The sequence below is a fragment of the Equus przewalskii genome, chromosome 9 (assembly GCF_037783145.1).
Source record: "Equus przewalskii isolate Varuska chromosome 9, EquPr2, whole genome shotgun sequence".
Taxonomy (NCBI): Eukaryota; Metazoa; Chordata; class Mammalia; order Perissodactyla; family Equidae; genus Equus; species Equus przewalskii.
Genome location: NC_091839.1, coordinates 32,748,069 through 32,764,410, shown reverse-complemented (window position 1 = coordinate 32,764,410; position 16,342 = coordinate 32,748,069). Strand labels below are relative to the sequence as shown.

The 16,342-nt window shown below is 40.2% G+C and overlaps 1 protein-coding gene across 4 annotated transcripts in view; it reads right to left on the bottom strand.

Moving 5' to 3' along the window:
* The window catches only part of IRAK1BP1 (interleukin 1 receptor associated kinase 1 binding protein 1), a 35,954-nt gene extending 21,895 nt beyond the window's left edge, over positions 1–14,059 (bottom strand). For all 4 annotated transcript variants that reach the window (XR_011522525.1, XR_011522524.1, XR_011522523.1 and 1 more), the window contains exons 1-2: positions 11,882–14,059; positions 176–241 (exon numbers count right to left, since the gene is read on the bottom strand). Coding sequence is in view for 1 of the 4 variants with exons in the window: in XM_008523872.2 (XP_008522094.1) it covers positions 176–241; positions 11,882–12,196 (381 nt within the window). In the remaining 3 variants the exon portion in view is untranslated. The remainder of the gene's footprint in view (positions 1–175; positions 242–11,881) is intronic.
* Positions 14,060–16,342: the final 2,283 nt, after the last annotated feature.

The following is a 16,342-nucleotide window of genomic DNA, read 5'->3' as shown; positions in this document are numbered from 1 at the left end:
CTTATTAAATTTATTTTAAAAGCTCACACAGATACGTAACACCAAAAATGATTATGAGAAAAATAATCTTTTATCAACACCTTGAGAAGCATTTCTCCTGTATATTTCAGTTGAAGAATAAAAATAAATGCAAACTGTCCCCATAAAGCCACACTGTTTCCAATTAAGTACAAACCTCTGCTTCCATGTGATAAGCATTTTCCACTCTTCTAAAATCCTTTGTCACTGTTACATTTTCTGCCTAAAACAGAAAGTACAAGAGTGTGATTACTAAATGTTTGGCTACTAAATGCAATTACTCTAAAACATAAAGTAGAAACCTGAACTTATTAAAATCAGAATGACAAGTATGCAGAAAAAACTGGTTTGCCCGATGTTTTAAAACTTTCCTAAAAGTAAGATCAAATAAAATCAGCAGCCTAAAAATATTTACTGAAAATTCCATCATAATTGTCACTCCATGTGTAGTAATTTTTACATTAGCTTGTACAAAAAGTATGAACTTTGGGTGATATGTTTATGTGGAATTATTTGTACATAAAGCACTCTGAATGCTATAGGAGTGTTGGAGTTTTAAAAATGTTTAATTTACAAATAATTTAATACAAATTTACTGAATACCTACAGTATGCAATTTTGGGTAAGTTACCCAACTGTTTTGAGCCTGAGCTTCTGCATTTATAAAATCAGGTTAATACCACGTATACTCACAGGACTGTTTTGAGGATTTAATGAGTCGTAGTATCTACAGTGCCTGACGCAGAGAAGGCACTCAGGAAACGCAGACGCTATACTCTTAGGATATAAATGTTCCTGAAATACTGAACCCGGGCCAGTTTGTTTTTAAAAGTATATTAATGCTTTTTGATTCTCTGGGTAAATACAAGGTCCATACTTCTGATAAAAAAGTGATATTTCTTGTTTACTTTTCAAAGGGTTTTAAAATTTAGTGAAATGCACTCTTCACCTACTCTCATCCTTGGGGACAGGCAGAATTTGTATTTTATAAATTTTTCTACACCTTTCAAAATATATGCTAAATAAATATAAAGATTACTATGCCCTATAATGATTTAATATAAGTTAATTTGTAGGGGAGTTAGCTGTGTCTAAATTTTAAGATAAAGTAATTTCAAGCAGTTTATATTATCCAGAAAAATTCTAAAAAGATTTAACCTGAAAATTTGAACTCAAATTCTAATTATAGCTCTGATGTCTGTCATGCCATGAAAATACTAATGCATTTTTTTAATAATAAAAGTAATATCTGCTCATTGTAGTAAATTTAGAATACAGAGAAATACAAAATAAAACAGTACTGGATATATTGCTTGTAATCAGCTTTTTTCATTTGATTAACATGAAACTTTTCTGTCATTTAATATTCTTTTATGACATGTAAACATATCTTCTATTTTTCTGGATGTCTCTTTTTTTCATTTTTTTCCCCACTTCACTTGATAAATACATATAAAAGTTCTGATGGAAAAATTATTAGAGAAATAATTTTAGGAAAGGTAGCTGGAAAGAAAGTATCTTTTATTGTTACATTTAAAAGTGTTATTGTTTTATAAAAAATAATATATGCTAATTAGAGAAAGTCTAATTATTAGAGAACAGAACAAAAAAGTAATATTGTCTCCAAACCCTATCACTGTTAATAATTTGGTAAACATTTTACTAAATTACCTATCAATGCCCATAAACACATCTAGATCTATGTACAGACTTTTTCCTAATGAAATTATATTCTACATGCTGTTTCATAACCTACTTTTAATAAACTTTTTATTTTAATTTTAAATTTCCAGAAAAGTTGCCAAGATAATATAGAGAGTTCCCATATACCTCAGTTTCAGATTTCTCTGATGTTATAATCTTACATTACCACGGTACATCTGTTAAAACTGAAAAACCAACCCTGATACCTTACCATCAACTAAACTCCAAGCTTTACTTAGACTTCACCAGTTTCTCTCCTGATGCTCGTTTACCACTCCAGGATCTAGTCCGTGGTACCACTTTGCAGTAATGCATCATGTCTCCTTAGTCTCCTCCAGTCTATGACAGTTTCTCGGTCTTCCCTTGTTTTTCAAGACCTTGGAAGTTTTTTGGTCAGGTATTTTGTGGGATGTCCCTCAACATGGGTTTGTTTGATGGTTTTCTCTCATGATCAGACCAGAGTTATAGGTTTTAGGAAAAAATACCATAGAGGTGAAGTGCCCTTCTCGTCACACGTCAGGGACCACATGATATCCACATGACATTATTCATGATGTTAACCTTGATCACTTGGTTAAGGTAATGTCTGCCAGGTTCCTCCACTATAAAGTTACTATTTTCCCTTTCCATGCTTTATTCATTGAAGGCAAGTCACTAAGTCCAGCCCACATTTACTCACTAAATACTACATTATTTATTTTCTTGCTCAAATTGTTCTAGCTTTGGCTATTGGGATTTCTTTCACGTTGGCTCCTATATCCCTTTGACCTACCTCCATCCTTTTATTTTTTGAGCACTTCTTTACTTTCTGGTGCAAGGTGCTACAGGCTCATGTTGCAGTTTCCAGGCCCAACCTTAGAATCAGCCATTTCTCCAAGAAGCTTCTTATCTTTGAGATAGGTATTTATTTTTTAAAAGATTTTATTTTTCCTTTTTCTCCCCAAAGCCCCCCGGTACATAGTTGTGTATTTTCAGTTGTGGGTCCTTCTAGTTGTGGCATGTGGGATGCTGCCTCAGTATGGCCTGATGAGCAGTGATGTCTGCACCCAGGATTTGAACTGGTGAAATCCTGGGCCACCGAAGCGGAGTGCGTGAACTTAACTGCTCGGCCACGGGGCTGACCCTAGAGATCAGTATTTAGAACCAAGGTCTGGGTGTTGAGCCTGCTCATTGCTACAAGAATCTCACTCCTTTTAGGCCCTCTCAGTGGACAGTTTGGTAATACACATACGTATACAAACTCACACACACACACATATAATTGTTTCTGTATCTATCCATCTGTACATATACTAAGATAAACATGAGCCCATATTGACATTTCCAACTCTAATCCAGAACCACAGAGTTCATCCTAACCTTTCTTTCTTATCTGTAACTTTCCTCTCCAATAGTGAGAAACCTGGCTCCCATCACCCACCACACACTTACTCATTTGTTCAAGCCTAGTATGTACATAAAGCAGTTTCAGAATTGTTAACCAGTATCTTCTTGGAAAACAAATTGGCCAACTATAGTGTTTATGTATCTTTTGTCTTTATCCTCAGTTTCCAGTCAAAACATCATTTTCCAAAGTGACTAAGGAGGACACTCCTCTCATCCCCCACCCCCATGTTGAATGCACTTATGTCATTCATTTGGAACAGAGTTAGGCTCGTTTGTCACAGGCTGGAGTCTGTCCTGGGGTTGATCATTTTTTTGATGTCTTTTTTTTCAATTTGCATACATTAATGTTCGCTCTTTCTGATCTACAGTTCTATGGGTTTTGACAAATGCACAGTTATGTATTCACCACCTCACCACCACACAGAATAGTTCTTTCACCTGAAAGTTCTTCTGCACATCCCCTTTATAGTCAACCACTGATTTGTTTTCTGTACCTATAGTTTCACCTTTTCCAGAATATTCACAGGAATGCCTCATAAAATATAAATCTTTTGGGTCTGGCTTCTTTCTCTTATAATATGCATCTAAGAATCACTCGTGTTGTTTTGTGAATCAACAGCTTGCACTTCTTTATTGCTGAATACTATTCCAACACATGGCTACTAGTTTATCATTCCCTTGTTGAAGTTATCTTGGTTGCTTCCAGTTTTAGTGATTTATGAATAAAGCCACCATAAACATTTGCATGCAAATTTTTACGTGAACATAAGTTTTCAATTCTTTTGTGTGAGTTAGTAGTTACCATGGTAAATCTATGTCTTCCAAAGTGGCTGTACCATTTTGCAATCTCACCAGCAACAAATGAAAATTTCTGTTGCTCTACATCTTCGCCAGCATTTGCTATCATCAGTGACACTGGAGTTCAGCCATTCTAATAGGTGCATAGTGGTATCTCACTGTGGTTTTAATTTGCATTTCCCTAATGACAAATAACGTTGAGCATCTTTTCATGTGTTGATTTGTCATCTGTATATATTCTTTGGTGAAGTGTCTGTTCAGATATTTTGTGCTTTTTAACTGAATTGCTTGTTTTCATACTACTGAATTGAGTTCTTTACATATTTTTTATATAAGTCTTTTATCAGATAGGTGATTCACAAATATTTTCTCCCAGTCTGTGGAATGTCTTTTTTTAAAGACTTTATTTTTTCAGAGCAGTTTTAGGTTCACAGCAAAATTAAGTGGAAAGTATAGACATTTCCCATATATCCCCTGCCCCCCACACATGCATAGCCTCCACCATGATCAACACCCCCACCAGAGTGGCACATTGGTTATAACTAATGAACCTGCATTGATACATCATGATCACCCGAAGTCCATAGTTTGCATTAGGGTTCACTCTGGGTGTTACATATTCTAGGAGTGTGGACAAATGTATGACATGTATCCACCACTATCATATCATACAGAGTATTTTCACCACCCTAAAAATCCTCTGAGCTCCGCCTATTCATCCCTCCCTCTCCCCCAACTTGTAGCAACCACTGATCTTTTTACTGTCTCCAAAGTTTGCCATTTCCAGAATGTCATACAGTTGGAATCACACAGTATATGTAGACTTTTCAGACTGGTGTCTTTCACCTAGTAATATGCATTTAAGTTTCCTCCATGTCTTTCCATGGCTTGGTAGCTCATTTCATTTTAGCGCTGAATAATATTCCACTGACTGGGTGTACCACAGTTTATTTATCCATTCACCTTCCGAAGGATATCTTGGTTGCTTCCAAGTCTTGACAACTGAATTGTCTTTTCATTTTCTTAACAATGGTTTTTGCAAAGCAAAATTTTTTAATTTTGATAAGTCCAATTTATCTTTATGGTGGTTTTTTCATGGATTGTGCTTTTGTAATACATCTAAAAACTCATCTTCAAACCCAAGGTGACAAAGATTTTTCTCCTTTACTTTCTTCTTTATATTTTACATTTAGGACTAAGATCCATTTTGAACACATTTTTGTATATAAGGTGCGAGGTATGTGTCAAAGTCCACTTTTTGCATATGGACATTCAATTATTATAGCATCACTTGTTGAAAGACTCTCCTTTCTCTACTGAATTGCCTTTATATCCCCCTAGTGTTTTTCTCCCTGAGAAAGAAAAAAATCTTAGAAGCAGGAAAGTACTTATTGGTTTAGCCCAGTGATTTTTAAAGGGAAATGTGTGTAGCTTGAAAGAAATTTATATAAGACAGTTACCTTGCTTATCAATGTAGTCGTATATTTGATAAATTTTGAAATTCCAAATAATATTATAGGGAATGGACAAATAAAAATTGCCTATTGGCAATCAGACTGAGAGGGTCTAAGTAGAATATAAACAATGCTTCTGACAGAACACAGATATAACCTAAGCAAAGTTTCTAACAGAAACTAACTGAACTGCAACCACAAAAATGATTAACATTCTTTCTGTTTGATTGCTGCCCTTTATGGCAGGCAACTCTGGTCAACTTTAATCCTCTGGCTTTCCTGTGAAAAAAATGAATAAAATAGCCAATCATCAAATTGTCCCTACTTCACTTCCTTAGAACCACTTAGCACAAGTCCAAAATCTCTAAGAGGTCCCTCCCTACTCCCCCTTGCTGAAACACTCCTAAGGTCCTTCGGGATTTATTCTTCTTTGCTGCATCATGCTAAGTAAACCTACATTTGTTTCACTACAGATAAATTCCTGGTAGTGTTGGCTGGTGGGGTCCTACACAAAGTCTGAGATTTTTTGTTTATCTGCAGGGCAATGGTTCTCAACCAGAGTGTGATTTTGTTCTCCAGGGGACATTTGATAATGTTTGGAGACATATTTGATTGTCACAATGGGGAAAGGGGAGTCCACTGCTGTGATGTAGTGAGTAGCCAGGGTGAACAAATGTCCCTGTTTACCAGGAACTAAGGAGGTTCCTGAGACATGGGACTTCCAGTTGTAAAAGTAGGACAGTCCCAGGTGAACCAGGATAAGCTGGTTAGCTTCTGGGTAGGGGCCAGGAATGCAGCTACATACTCTATAATGCACAGGAAGCCCCTCACAACAAAGAATTATCTAGTCCAAGATGTTAATACAGTGCCAAGATTAGGACATCCTGCCACACCATGTACAAACTAAAAAATATTAAAATATAGTAGCCGAGTCCATTAAGTTTTCCCAATTAAGCTACTGGGAAGCTATTTTATATAAGCTATTTTATATCTAAATACAAAGGGCAGCGTTTTAAAAATCAAAATGGTCAATACAAGAATAACTACTTAAATCTATGAAGGAAGCAAGCTAACATTCTCAATAGCCATAAAAAACTATGTTATTGTAGGAATAAATTTTAAAAGGGTAAACATGAAGAAACCATAAAACTTTACAGAAAAAATATTTGAATAAATGGACTGGGACACAACACTGTAAAATCAGCAATTCTCCTGAAATTAACATATAAACAATGCAAAATATGAACAGAACTTTTATTTGGACTGTAGGATTTTCCGCGGTCTGGATTTTCTGACCGTATCCCCACCGTGTCATTTAGCATGTCCCTTGCTGACACAAAACCTTTAAGCAGAAGAGTAATGAGGGGAGAACTTGCCCTGCAAATGTTTTACAAAGACGTAATAACTTAAACAATGTGGTAGTAATATAGGAACAAAACAAGGATCAAAAGAACTAGTAGTCTGAAACGGATCCAAGGATGTCGGAAGACTGCAAACGTAATACCAGTAACATTTCAAAGCAACAGGCACACCAAGCAATACGGAACCCTCATGTTGTACATTCTGCCCCTACTCTCTCCAAGCAGCAACTATGTGCTTCCAGGTAAGCCCTGACAGGTCTAAACCATTCAGGATTATTAACTCTAACATGCCACAGGATGAGGTTAGAAAATGGGCAGAAATCCAAATCTAAGCTAATTAGTATACGGCACTTCTCTGGCCACAGAGAAAAGTTTAGGTTGTCCACTGAGAGTGAACTGTAGGAACTGTTATTACTATGTGGTTGCAGGAAATAAAAACTCCTGTCTTCCTCTTTATGGTACAGTATGTGGTGGAAGGCTCGGGAATGTTGCAGCCATTTTGGTATCATGCAGGAAGCTGCAGGTAAAGCCAAGAGAACTGCATCAAAATAGAACCTTGAGGGGCCAGCCCCTTTGCCAAGTGGTTTAAGTTCTGGGCACTAAGCTTTGGCGGCCCAGGTTCACAGGTTCGGCTCCCAGGTGCACACCTACTCCACTTGTCAGCCATGCTGTGGAGGCACCCCACATACGAATGATAGAGGAAGACTGGCAGAGACGTTAGCTCAGAGCTAATTTTCCTCATGCAAAAAAGGAGAAGGGTTGGCAACAGATGTTAGCTCAGGGCAAATATTCCTCACCAAAAAAAAAAAAAGAGAGAGAGAGAACCTTGACCACTGCATACCCAGAGCCCATATTAAAACGTGACTTTAACGTTATGTAAAGCAAGAAGTTTTACTTCTAAAGGCAGTCTGAGTTAGGTTCTTGCACATGCAGTAAGGGAAAGATAGACTTTAATAAATGATTGCAGTACAGAGACTTACCCATTTAGGAAAAAGCAAAATTCTTTTCCTTATACCAAAATAAATTCCAAACACAGTCACTATTTAATGTACTACAAATGGTCCCAGGGTCCCAAAGATTCCAGAAAACATTAATGGTTTATACAGCCTTAGGCTTGGGGAGGACCCAAAAAACATTACACTAAAGGCAAAAAACAGAGAAGAGATGAACGAATTTGACTAAATAAATCTTGAAAACTTTGAATGCTCAATACTGTAAACAAAGTTATATGGAAAATATGAAACTGGGAAAAATTTTGCAATATGTGAGAGAGACAGAGTTATCGGTAATATTAATTTTTAAAGTTTTCATTGCCAATCTTCCTCTTTTGGCTTGAGGAAGATTGTCCCTGAGTTGACATCTGTACCCATCTTCCTCTATTTTGTATATGGGACACTGTCACAGCATGGCTTGATGAGCAGAGTAGGTCCACATCCAGGACCCAAACAGGCGAACCCCAGACCACTGGAGCGGAGTGCACGAACTTAACGAGTGCACGAACTTAACCACTATACCACCAGGCCAAGTGCAAGAGTAACATTGTTTTGACAACAGAATTGGCAAAGTTAAAGAAGAAAATAATGCTCTCCATACCAAGGATATACTTCTGGTGAAGATATAAACTTATCTTCCTGAAGTGTCATTTTTCATAAGCTTTAAAAATATGCATAAGCCAGGAATTAATGTCAAGAGACATAATTAAGAACATGTATAAATACTTAGCAACAAAGATATTCCTTTTGTCACCATTTTTTTTGAGGAAGATTAGCCCTGAGCTAACATCTGCTGCTCATCCTCCTCTTTTTACTGAGGAAGACTGGCCCTGACCTAACATGTGCCATCTTCCTCTACTTTATATGTGGGACGCCCACCACAGCATGGCTTGATAAGCAGTGTGTAGGTCCACACCCAGGAGCCGAACCATCGAACTTAACCACCAGCAGAGTGCACGAACTTCCCCAACACGCCACCGGGCCGGCCCCTTGTCACCATTTTTAATAATGAAAAACTGAAGCCAACTCAAATGATATGTTCCGTCTGTTCCTACTCCTCCCTCTGTTAATGTGGGTGCACCCAGGAACAGACTCTGAGGCAAGGATTTGAGTACAAGCAGTCAATTTTTAAGATGATCCCAAGCAACACTGTAGGGGAGTGGAAGTGAAAGAGAGAAGGAAAGAAAGCTATTAAGAATGTGCTGTCAAGCAATCACCACTGTGTGCAACTGGAACTTATTCCTGCAGAGAAACTCCGCGAACTGAAGTGGAAGACATGCCTCAGAGTCACCCCGCCCAAGCGGGGAGGAATCTGGGGTCTCTTTCCCTCACTCCCCTCAGCTCTTAGGCGAAGGCTGTGGGGGCTGGGGGAGGGGCCGTTAATTCTCTGGCACTACTGGCTGTCCCACTTGTAGGCAGCGTAGATTCCTGCAGCCAGGGAAAGCTGGCAAGGAATCCACAACTGTTAGCAGATGGAAGTTGGGCCTGTATGCACACAAATGTGAAGTGCTAAGGGATACAAGTGTGGTGTACCAATAGCATCTGCTACATCCCCTACCTAAAAACTCCATCACCCACTGCCAAGCCAATTAAGCTGCAACAGAGGACAGTGGTTCAGAGCATGGGCTTTGAGGTCAAACTTCTTGACTGGAGTCTAAACTCTGCCACATCCTAGCTGTGTGACCTTGGGCAAGCTACCTGCCAATAATCACTCTGGTCCCGAGAGTTCTCATCTGTACAACAGCAACTGAAATACCAGTCTCATATGGTGGGAGTATCAAACAAATAACATCTGTCAAAGGTTTAGCAGTAGTCAGCAGTTTTTTTTACTATCAATAATATCCAAACTCCTCAGTCTGGCACACAAGGCCTTCCTCCACATCCTGCCTACAGCTTTCTTCTGCGGTCTAATCTCATGATTCCCCTCCATTTTCTCCAGGGACGCCCGTGTCCAAGCCATACTGAACTGCATATAGCACTCTGAACACATACGCTTGCTGCATTCTGGTGTGGAACTGGAATGCTTTTCCTTTAGCCATTGTTTAAGATTTGATACAAGTGTCCCTTCCATTATGAAATCTTTCTGAAATTCCTCAAGTAAAACGAACATCCCTTCCGTTCTTACTCTATCATGCACATACTTTCATCACCACATTTACTATATATTAGTCTATTCCTATCACAAGACTCCTTCAGCACAGTGCCTAAGTTTTTCTCATTCTCTATTTCTGGTGCCTGGCAACATGCTTGAAGCACCCAAGGGAAGCAACCGAGATTCTGGTATCAGGAATACAGGACTTCAAATACCACCCTGGCTGAAATTCAGAACATTATTTAACCTTTTAAATCTAAAAAATGGGGACATTAAAACCTGCCTAACAGGGATGATGTGCAGATTAAATAAGCTGGGCCATTTTTTCTTATTTTCTTAGAAGCAGGCTGAAGGTAACATTTATTCAGTGATTTTTTCATGGACACCTCTAGTAACTAGAGTTATTTCATATATGTGGCATCTGCAACACACTGGCTTAATTTCTTTTTTAAGTTAAAACTAAAAAATTTGGAGAAATTTTTTGAGACTTTTTATAAAACGAAAATGGATGCAATTTTCCCCCCATGTTACCATCTGTGAAAAATACTGAAGAACCACTCCATGCAAAGTTTTATGTGGTTGGGAGGAAGCAGATGCTTATTTCTTGCCAATTCCATGGTGCAAAATAAAAACAAAAAGTGATTAGTGTCAAAAATTAGCTTAAAATGGATTAAAGACTTGAATCTAGGACCTAAAACCACAAAACTCCTAGAAGAAAATATAGGCAGTACACTCTGACATTGTTCTTAGCAGCATCTTTTTGAATATCATGTCCACTAAGGCAAGGGAAACAAAGGAGAAAATAAATCGGACTACATCAGACTAAAGAGCTTCTGCAAGGCAAAGGAAACCAGGAACAAAATGAAAAGACAACCCACCAACTGGGAGAAAATATTTGCAAATCATATATCCGACAAGGGGTTAATCTTCAAAATATATAAAGAACTCACACAACTCAACAACAAAAAAACAAAACACCCGATCAAAAACAGACAGAAGATATGAACAGACATTTTTCCAAAGAAGACATACAGATGGCCGACAGGCACAGGAAAAGATGCTCAACATCATTAACTATCAGGGAAACGCAATCAAAACTATAAACTCACCCCACACCAGTCTGAGTAGTTATAATTAACAAGACAAAAAGTAACAAGTGTTGGAGAGGATGTGGAGAAAAGGGAACCCTCACACACTGCTGGTGGGAGTGCAAACTGGTGCAGTCACTATGAAAACAGTATGGAGACTTCTCAAAAAATTAAAAACAGAAATACCATAAAATCCAGCTATCCCACTACTGGGTATTTATCTAAAGAACATGAAATCAACAATTCAGACTTACGCACCCCTATGTTCACTGCAGCACTATTCACAATAGCCAAGAAGTGGAAGCAACCCAAGGGCCCATCAAGGGATGAATGGATAAAGAAGATGTGGTTTATATATACAAGAGAATACTAGTCAGCCATAAAAAAGAGAACATCGTGCCATTTATAATATGGATGGACATAATATGGATGGACACTGAGGGTATTACGCTAAGCGGAATAAGCCAGACAAAAAGACAAATACCATGTGATTTCACTCATACGTGGAAGAAAAACAAAGGAGGAGAGAGCGAAAGGGATAAAGGGGCACACATGTATGGTGACGTACAAAAATTAAGACTATGAGTGGTGAATACGATACAGTCTATACAGAAACGGAAATACAATAATGTACACACAAAACTTACACAATGTTATAAGTCAATATGACCTCAATAAAATAATAAGAAAAAGTGATTTCCGTCTAGCGCACTGCTTAGGCAAGCATTTACATCTGCTTCAAGTTTAACAGTTCATCATTTCAAGGTCAAAAACAAAATCACTGGCAAATATCGCCAAATAAAAACTCACTCCATGCGCATTGTTTTATTTGAAAGTCACTGCAGCCGATAATCACTTTCATCTAGAAGAAGGATGAGCCAGCGATTCACTCTGCCAGGTCCTGGAGCCGTGTGGGACCGACGTGACAACCGTCCCTTCTGCTCCAGACCCTGCGACCCGGCTCCTGCTCCCCCCGCGGAGCTCTCACCTGCACACCCTGCTGCTGGAGGCTCTGAGTGATGTAGTCCAGGCGGCGGCCAACGCTCTTCTTGGCCTCGGCCGCCGCCTCCTTGGCGCTGCTCACTCGCACCGCCACCTGCGCCCGGTCGGGGCCCGCCGACACCTCCGCGGCGCCGCTGACGTGCACCTCGCGGGCCGCAGTCTGGGCCTGTGCGGAGGGCAGGGCGCGGCGGAGGCCAGGCTGCGTCTCTCCGCCGGAGACCAGATTGTCCTCCCGGCCCCGCTCAGCCCAGGGTACCAGCTCCACGAACACCCGCGACGGAGGGGCCTGCTGCAACGACATGGTGAAGGCAGCCGCGTTTCCATAGCAACTCAGGCCCGACGGCGGCCGAAGCGGCCACGGCGCGCCAGAGCGTTCCCGTGCGCGGCGCAAAGGACGCCGGGAGGGGCTTGGCGGTCCGGAGCTACGCCTGGCGGAGGGTTTTGCCGCGCCTCATCTGCGAGGTGTTGACTGGCGGCGTCGTTCTAGTTCTTAACACGTTTACTTTGCGGCCTTTGGAACTCCTAGGGTGCTGGCTCTGCAGCCTCGCTCGCAGCGAGCCCGCCTGTCACGCCCGCCGAGAGGCCGGGAGCGCCCGGCGCGGGGTCGCCGTGTGTGTGGCCGCCGCCGTGTCCTCTCTGACTGCACCTTGCCGCCTGGGCGCGGCTTCCTGAGGCGCCACCGTGTGCGAGAGGTGTCTGCGGGGAGAGCTGATCCGGGGCACTTTGTGACTCCTCGAGTCGCGGCTTCGTCGGCTCTGAAGCCCGGGTGACAGTCCGTCTCCCTTTCGCAGTGTGGCTGCCGAGCTGGCCACTCGGAAGGCGGAGAGCAAGCAGGAGATCGCTGAGAGTGCTAAGAGCTGAAGCGCGGGCACCGTCAGGGCTCCGAGGGTCCTCGAACGTCCCCGGCGCGGGCCCGGACGTGCGCGGGGACAGGAGACTCCGAGTCAGCACGGCCCGTTCCGCGTGGGCGCTGCGTGGAGCCGTCCGCCCTCCTGGGGGGCGACGCGCCCCTCGAGCGCCGCCCCTTCGTGGAAGACCCTCCGCTGAGTGACGATCTGTGTGAAAACAGCGCTCCTGTCCCCTGAGGGAAAAACAGAAATTTTGAATAACTATTTGAAAAAAAAGAAGAGGACAACTGTTCTCTGAAAGGAGCCTGGGGAAGTCAACTGATAGTTCTCGTGTAGTTTCTTGTCTATTATTTTTCTTTTCTTTTTGATTAGTAGATAATTAAACTAAATCATACGGTACTCCCTCCCCTCCTTCATTTGGCTCATCGCTCAGTTAAAGCAATTTTGTAGGTATTTTGATGTTTATTGTCAGCTAAAAACAGTTGTGTGATAGTACCTTAATTTAAAAGCTAAAAACTTTCCCCCTATAATTGTTTATGGTTTCAGACACCCGAAATGATGTTTCTTGGATTTGGTGGAAAATTCTTTTTCCCTAATGATGAGTGTGGAGCAATATAATCACCAAAATGAATTATTGAATGAATGAGTGAATAAAAAGCAACGGCAATGTTAAGTGCCTATGTAGGATGTGATTTTAAAAAGGGTGGAGATGAGTAAGTGGTACAGCGAAAACTTGTTAGCTCTATGAAAAAGGAATCTGTCTCTTACATCATACACGGAAGACAGAAGTCAGTCAGGACCAAAAGTAAAGAATTGGAAGAAAATATACGTGAATATATAATTCTGGGAATGGGGAGGCCTTCTAAGCACAATTTCAAATGGAGCAGTCATAGGGAAAGGTTTGAAAAATTTGACTACACTGAAAGAATTTCAGTATAAAAACGAAGTTTGGGGGGCAAGTAAATTGGGAAAAATATTTGTAACATTTTGTGTAAATGGTTAGGAGCCTTAATGTTTAGAGAGCTCTTGACAAGAAAATAAACAGAAGAAAAATGGATAAGGAGCACAGGCAAACTGTGCTAGTCCGGGGCTGCCGCAAGGTGACTCTGAAGGTCACACAGTTTGATTGGACCCAGAATAGGCACCTGATTCCAGTGGGCCAGTTAGAGGTGTGTGTTTGTTTGTTTGTTTGTTTACCATGGAGTCTGTATTTACACCAAATTTTACAAATTCAGTCTCTGCGATGTACATCTGAAAGCTATATATTGTTATAATTCAATGTTACTGCAATTAAAAAAAATAAAAAATTTAAAAACAAAAAATATTCAGTCTCTCAAATGGTGGACTGTGACATACATTCACATATGCATATAAAACCTTGAGACATAAAGACTGACCATTTTCCACATACCATTTCTAGTAGAGAAGCAGAAATGTCAGTGTATAGAGAAAATGAGAAAGAGAGAGACAGAGACAGAGAGAGGAAATCATACATTCAGAGAGGGTCAGAGATGAGATGGAGGGAGAGTCCAGATGCAAGTCCAATCTCTGTTTCTAGAATTTTCCTTAGGCCTAGATTTATTCCTGCCCTGGAGTTCTATAGAATATTCCTGTATCCTTATAAAATCCCCCTCTCCTTTTCTTTTTGCACAAGTAACTTGACTGAATTTTATGTTATCTTAAAACTAAGAGTATTGACTGACAATGGTGGATAATGGAGAAGGAGAATTCAAAGCTGCCTTGTCTAGCTTTCAGCCTTAAGGAATTTATAGAGCTCCACACAAAGTGGGTCTTTGGGTGCTCAGTTTAAAGCTTCACCCTTTGATAAAGTTTTGCTCTCCACTGTCATTCCAGGACACCCTGAGTGATGCTGTCATGCAGCTGCTTGTTTTCCATTTTCTTCTGGAACCTGCCTGTTGAGTCGACTTATCCATAAATGCTCAGATCTTTTCCTCCTCCTTTAGCTGTTCATACAAGAACCCCCATATAACCATTGGTGTGAGCTGAGAATGGTATTCTGGTGCAACTGTCGTGGGTGGCGTGCAGGTCTGGGCTACCTCCTCACGCAGCTTGCTTACGCCCTCTGGTCCTGCTTATGGTTGGTGTCCCGGATGTACAGTTTTCATCTCTTGATGGATTTCTGCTGGGCTGCCTGTTTGTATGATTTGGAGTGTCTGACAGGACCCAGCTTATGATAGGCAATTCCAAACATCTCAAAAAAAAAAAAAAAAACTGTCAAAAGAAAATGGAGCAATGTATTCTAAATGCCGAGGGAAAAAAATAAATTAGCTTAGAAGTGTGTATTGGTTAAACCGTCCCTCAAGAATGGGGGAAAGATAGAGATATTTTCAGACATACGGAGACTAAAGGGAGTTTACTACCTACAGACTCTTACTAAAACGTTATCATGGAATATGCCTCTCTAATGTTAGTAAGTCCAAAAGGAAGGCATAGCATAGAAGAAACAACAGCAATCACATATGTCCAGAAACTTAATTTAATTACTTATCCAAAATCATTTCTTGTTTGTGTGTGAGTGGTTAAACAAAAAACGGAAACTAAAAAAGCTAGACGATTATGGAGGAGACAAAAGAGGAGGAGAGACATTCATCGCATTTGGCTAAAGATGTTAGGGTCCTTGGCTTGTTCAAAATAGGCTAGATATACTGAATTACTTTAGACTTTGTTGTAACAACTTGTAATTACCTATGGAAAATATAGAAGTAAAGGAAGAAATTAAGGGAGGCAGAAAAGAAGGCTCAAAGACATAGGACAAAGATTAAGATAACAGAACGTTGTGGAACCACAAGATGTAAAATTTTCAAAAAGGGAAAGGTGATTAATAATGCCAAATGATAAAGACAAATAAAAAATTTGAAGATGGAGATATGTCCATTGAATGTAATATTTAGAAGATATTAATGATCTTCAAAGAATTGTTTCACTGGGAACTGGATGACAAAGGGTTAAGGGATGAGTGAGTGGAAAAAGGAGAAAGAGATAAGTGTTTATTTGTTATTACTGTCTGAAGAGAGGTTTTTTGGTTGCTTTTTTCTTTTCTAAAGAAAAAGTAATTGGATCCAGGCTTTCCAGAAATGGGGAGTGATAATATTCTACCTTATCTCACAAATACTTCAGACACTGGAAGCAACTCTCTTTCTTGTCTTTTCTCATTATTTCCAGGTTTGTTTTTTGCTTTCTTACAGGTTGCAGATGTTTATCTTCTGGTACCTTAAATGATATGAGTAGAATGGGATAGTGGGCATAGGGTGTGCTGTGTCCATGGGGACTTCTGCCGGTCAGGTTTGTTTACTTGTCTCCCCTGCCTGCCTTACACAGAATTCTAGAGTCTAATGATTATATCTTCACCTTGAAAGTTACAAATTAGTCCAGAAAAAGTATTCTCAAGTACATCTCTATCCCCAGAGGGAAAATAAATACGATACTGCCTCCTCACTATGTCATCTTGTTGATAGACTGAGCTGTCCTATATTTTGCTACTAGATGGGAAACCACCTGACTCTGTGTACGTACTTGACTAACCTCTTGGACAATTCAATTGTTCAGGTAAGCTTTTTGATTAAATCTTTTCTCGCTTT